This window comes from Mandrillus leucophaeus, unplaced genomic scaffold (genome assembly GCF_000951045.1).
Source record: "Mandrillus leucophaeus isolate KB7577 unplaced genomic scaffold, Mleu.le_1.0 Scaffold937, whole genome shotgun sequence".
In the NCBI taxonomy this organism is placed as follows: domain Eukaryota; kingdom Metazoa; phylum Chordata; class Mammalia; order Primates; family Cercopithecidae; genus Mandrillus; species Mandrillus leucophaeus.
Genome location: NW_012110219.1, coordinates 351,962 through 357,830, shown reverse-complemented (window position 1 = coordinate 357,830; position 5,869 = coordinate 351,962). Strand labels below are relative to the sequence as shown.

General features: G+C 38.5%; 1 protein-coding gene across 1 annotated transcript; it reads left to right on the top strand.

Moving 5' to 3' along the window:
* Positions 1 to 3,827: 3,827 nt before the first annotated feature.
* Positions 3,828 to 4,966, top strand: LOC105532155 (melanoma-associated antigen B10-like). The gene is made up of 2 exons (XM_011970242.1): positions 3,828 to 3,923; positions 4,181 to 4,966. The coding sequence occupies exons 1-2, from the start codon at positions 3,828 to 3,830 to the stop codon at positions 4,964 to 4,966; spliced, it is 882 nt and encodes a 293-aa protein (XP_011825632.1).
* Positions 4,967 to 5,869: the final 903 nt, after the last annotated feature.

Below are 5,869 nucleotides of genomic sequence, written 5' to 3'. Positions count from 1 at the left end.
TTTAATCTTTGTTTCTGTAGGAAAGTAATTCCAGTCCACTTTCTTCATAATTTTTTCTGTCTTTGTTTTCTGCAGTTAAAGTATGATATCCTAGGTATAATCTGTTAGAGTTGCTATTTATCTTGCTTGGTGTTCTCTGAGCTGACTGGGTCGTCCATGCTTTGTTGTCTGTCACTAATGTTAGAAAATCCTTCAACACTATCATGACAAATATTTTTTTCTGCCCCATTCTTTCTTTATTTTCCTTCTGACATTCTAATTACCTGTATTTATACCTTTTTATATTTTCCCATGGTTCTTGGATATCCTGTTAATTTTTAATTCTTTTTATTCCCCCTTTGTGTTTCATTTGGTGAGGTTTTTACTAACCTATTTTCAAGTTTAGTAATTATTTCTTCAGCTGTGCCATGTTAACTAATAAGCCTGTTAATAGCATTCTGTATTTCTCTTATTGTGTTTTTGATTGCTAGCATTTAGTTTTGATTCTTTCCTATAGTCTCCATCTCTCTGCCAACATAATCCCTATTTGGTCTTGCATGTTATCTGTTTTTTCAATTAGAGCCCTCAAAATTCTAATCATACCTATTTAAATTTTCTTGTTTGATAATTTAAACATCTGTATCATGTTCAAGTCTGGTTCTGATACCTGCTTTGTCTCTTTAGATTGTTTTCTTCCTTGCTTTTTGGTATGCTTTATAATTTTTTCTTGAAAGCCAGACATATGTCAGTGTTAGGTACTAGGGAACATATGTTTTTAGTGTGATGATTGATATTAACATGGTTAGGAGTTGGCTTGTGTTTAATGTTTGTTATAGTACAGGTACTAGAGGCTTCACATTCCTCTAGTGTCTTTGATTTTTTTATCCTCTCTTTGCTTTAGGGTTTCTCTTTGTATTGGTCCTCAGAGAGCAGCTGTATGCAGATATTTCAGCTGTAATCCACTGTTACTATACTAGAGGCTTGTTTCTGTGGTGGTAGGATGTGGGAAAAAGAAAGTGTTCTACAATTTTTTTAAAAATTAAATCTTAGTATTTTAGTAATCCTGCTTTTAGGGGGAATGATCACAAACATTTCTGTCCCTCTTCCAAGAGTATAACACCCCACCCACCCATTCCAGCCCTTTGCTGCTTTTCCTGGCTGCATCATTACCAATCTATTTTTTTTTTTAATCCTTGTCCCATGTTGACTATGTTTTTTTTTTTATTAAATAAGACAGGAAGGCTGAAAGGAGCTATAGTGGGGTGGAAATTAATTCCTTTAGGTGGGATAAGACTTCTGTGTTACTCTGGAGAATAGATGTCTGTAATATGGAAGGATCTGGAAAGATTATATAATGGTTATTCTTCTCCTTCCCCCTGCCAGAACCACCAGAGGATTTCTCTCAGGTCCTCATTGTGAGAACCTGGTGGAGTTCCTGGAGGGAAAGGCTGCATTAGTGTGGTCCCTTCTGTGATAGCAACTCCTAGATGTTTTTGCAATCTCACACTAGTCTGCATTCAGCCTATAGCAATTTGTCAATATTACTAATGAACTAATTGGTTCCACTGTTACGGCTTTCAGTAGCTTCTGCTCCAGGTAAGCAAACAACTGTAATTATTTGAATGTGCCTGTCTCTTCAGATTTCAGGGTAGCAAGTTGCTCTGTGATTCCTTTGACCTCAGTTCTCTGTTGGGTCCAAGGAAAGTCATTGGTTTTCAATTTTTCCAGCTATTTCTTGTTGTAAAGATGAAAGAGATAACTCCTAAGCCCTTTGTATGTTGGTGCTAAAACCAAAAATCCTTAAACCCTTTATTTTGATATTATTTTAGACTAGTGGAAATTGCAACCATAGTACAGAGAGTTACTATGCACCTTTCTCCCACTTCCCTCTGAAGATATCAACTTACGTAATAATAGTCCAATTATGGAAATGCAGAAAATGACATTGGTATAATATGATTAACTAATCTAAAGTCTAACTTGGATTTAAACATTTTTAACATGTAATCATTGCTTATGTTGTTTTGTTTCATGTTCTTTTGTTTGGTGTATAGTTTTATTGAATATAAAGACTAAATAAGGACAACCCAAGAAGAGATCACATGAGCCAGTTTCACTCACACATAGGCATCTATCCTAAATACATTCATAACATGTTTAGTGTAAGAGTGAATAAGTAGATTGTATCCAAGAAATGCAAAAATGATATAACATTAAAAAAAATGGTTGATTGCGATTTATCTACATTGATAGATTAGAGGAGAATGGCATTTGATCATTTCCTGGGGTACAGAAAAAGCCTTTGGAAAAAAATATTTAACACTGATTCATGGTTTAAAAAAAAAGCAAAATAACATTAAAATAGGATTTCCATTTCCTAAAATCTACAAAAAGCTTACAGGAATGAGAAATGTTAAAAGCATCCCCATTAAAATGGGGACCAGGACACAAATGTATGGTAGCATCTCTACTGTTTTAAAGTGAACTGAAATACATAACCAGAGCAATAAAAATACTAAAATAAAAGGTATGAATATTGAAAGGACAGAGATAATAAATGGTGACAATATGTTCTTCTAATTAGAAAATCCACAGGAACCAGTGCACAAAATACTCAACAAACAGACTTCAGAAAGCTGTTGTATGTGTCACTATGGCAAACTCAGGAGCCTTGCCATACAAAATCAATAAGTAATAAGAACAAATAATAGAAAAATATCTCAACCATAATAGCAGCAAATATCCAAATTTGCCTAAAAAGAAACCTAACAAAAATGTACACCATCTTTTTGGAGGGAACTATAAAAATCCCAAATAAATAGATCAGTGCCCTGTGTTCACTTATGGGGAAAAGAATATTATAAAGATGCCAATCCTCCTTAAATTATTTACAGATTCACTGCCAGCTGTGGACTGAATGTATCCTCCTCAAAATTTGTATGTTGAAGCCCTAATGCCCAATGTGACATTTTTTGGAAACAGGACCTTTAGGGAGATAATTAAGTTTAAATGAGGTCATAAGGGTGGGGCCCTAATCCAAAAAGAATGTTTTTTAAGAAAAGGCAGAGAAACCAAAGTTCTCTTTTTGCAAGGACATAGAGAAGAATCCATGTGAGGACACAAGAAGAAGACAGCTGTCTGCTATCCAAGAAGAGAATCCACAGCAGAAACCAACCCTGAGGACACCTTAATCTTGGACTTCTAGCCTCCAGAACCTGGAGGTAAATAAATTTCTAGGTTAAAAAAATTATGTTGTTTAAGCCACACAGTCTATGTTATTTTGTCATGGTAACCTGAGCAGACCAATACACTATCTTACATGTAGCATTCAAGATGGCAACCAGAATTTGGCTAATATTTTCCAAAATCAACCCTGGAGAAACTATAGAAAGAATGAGAGAACAGTATCAACAACAGCAAAGAAGCAAAAATGAGAAATTCCTGAGGGACAATAAGATTGGGTTGAACCATTACTTATGTGTGGGAAACAAGTGGGGGCATACCCTCAAGTGGAAACAGGGTCCGTAGCCAGAAATAGAAGCAGATGACAGAATTAGTTGGATGAAATATTTTGAAGTGTGGCCCTTGCTTCTTCCCAGTGTGCCTTGAGACAATGAATTTATACTGCTTCACTGAATAGTGCAATCTGAGATGGCACCTCAGACCCTGTGTGCCAGTACCATATGGTAATATCATGACAGCACAAAAGTTTGGGTTGGCTGAAACAGCATGATTCTAGAAGCTGTGCTTAATAACTACCCAAAACTGGGATGCTGTTTTGTGATGCAGCTTCCCCATATGTATCTAGCCTGAGACTTTAACCCATTCTCAAGGTTTTCAGTATGGAAATGACCCAGAGCTTTCACGGAGTTGGTATTTCCCACAAAGCCTTTAATGAAAAAGCCAGGAGAACTCCCTACTCCTCCCCTCCCGCAACACCCAAGGTGGAAATCTGACAGGACAACCTACCCCAGAGGCAAGGAGCCCAGCTTGTGCTGAGCCCCAGCCCTACTTTCACTCCTGGGAGGCCCAGGGCAGAGCTATCAGCATGAGATACCCTCTGACTTCCACCTCAAGGGTCTCAGGAAGATGAGACCCGTAGTCTGAGGAAGCCAGCCTAGGCTGTTCAGAGGAGAGACATGATTCGGAGGAAGAAGGGCCCTCCACTTCCTCCCCTCCTCTTTATGGTGTTAATCGCCAGAGCTCCCCTGGTACTGGGCCAAGTAGCAAATCTCCGGGCCCTCAGAGGGCCCCATCCACTACCAGTACTTCTGCAAGTGTTTCATGCACAAAATTTGATGAAGGTGCCGAGAGCCAAGATGAGGAAAAAACAAGCACCTCCCAGGCACCACCGACCACTGATCTTTTGAGCACAACCCCTCTAGACCAGAAGGCAATGTTGTTGGTGCAGTTCCTGCTGCACAAGTACAACATGAAGGAGCCCACAACAAAGCATGACATGCTAAAGTATGTCATCAAAAAGGAGAAGGCGCACTTCCATGAGATCCTCAAGAAGGCCTCTGAGCTCATGGTGCTGGCCTTTGGCATTGTTGTGAAGGAAGTCGATCCAACCAGGCACTACTATGCTCTTATCAACAAATTGAATCGCTCCTGTGATGCAAGGCTGAGTGATGAGGAGATCATGCCCAAGACTGGCCTCCTGATGACTATCCTGTGTGTGACCTTTATGAAGGGCAACTGTGCCACTGAGGAAGATATCTTGCAGGTGCTTAAGGTAATGGGGATAGATGCCAGAAAGAACCACTATTTCTATGGGGAGCCCAAGAAGCTTATCACCCAAGATTTCATAAAGGAAAGATACCTGGAGCGCCAGCAGGTACTCAACAGCAATCCTGTGTGGTATGAATTTCTGTGGGGTCCCAGAGCCCATGCAGAAACCGGTAAGATGAGAGCCCTTGAGTTTTTGGCCAAGATTCATGATACTGCCCCCAGTTCCTTTCCATCTTTGTATGAAGAAGCTTTGTGAGATGAAGAAGAGAGAGTCCGAGGCAGATTTGCAGCTATGCCTCCTACTAGTGCCCCGGCCAGTGCACGTTACAGGGTCAATTCCAGCAGCTTCACCCTTAGAGAAGTATGAAGCACTTTCCTCACTTTGAAGAGAACACTCAATCTTTTAAGTAGTGGGAGGCCCAGGCGGTGTTAGAGGGACCATAGTACATATCATATCTGTATTCCTGTTCTACATAAGTAACTTGTACACTTATCTTTTGTTTTTGTTGAAAGTTTTCAAATGTTATTTATTTTATAAAAACGTTAATTAGCTTTAGAATCTAGCTGTATGAATAATATTGGTTACATATTTAATGTTGTTCATGAAACTTTAGAGTTAAGAGGCTTTTTTTTTAAATCTGTTAAAACAAATTGAGAAATCTTTCATCTTATTTACTGATCTGGAATGAAAAAACATGACACGGAAATAGGCATTTCCTTAGAAATGTGAAATAATCAGCAGTAAAATAGTTGGGATTAAGAAATAGAGAAAAAAGTAAAAGGTGGTAAACTCTTGTATTTCCTTGTTTCTTCTATTCTGTTGTTCTGTAAAATAAAAGTTATATACCCAGATTTGCTTTGCTTATTCAAGAATGTAGAAACCATTAAAGAGTTAATAAATTTGACCTCTTGTTCACTAGCTTTTTTATTCCTCAAACATTAGTTGAACATCTGCTCTTTGGAAAGCTCAACGGTAATACCAGGGATGGTAAGAAAAAGAAGTCCAAGCCACTGTCCATGAAATTTTAGAGTCAGTAGCGCTATCCTATAAGGAAGACAGTGAGATACCGTGTAAGACATAAAAGACAAGTGAAAAAAATATATGGTGGAGGGGGCTGGAAAAGGGGAGGTCCACAGGAGAGTAGTCAAGTGTAAACAC

Excerpts from the sequence above, each read along its gene's own strand:
- LOC105532155 (XM_011970242.1), top strand. The coding sequence starts at position 3,828 with ATGACCCAGAGCTTTCACGGAGTTGGTATTTCCCACAAAGCCTTTAAT. Across the intron at positions 3,924-4,180 it reads CCCCTCCCGCAACACCCAAG|AGCTCCCCTGGTACTGGGCC; the intron begins GTGGAAATCTGA and ends GTTAATCGCCAG.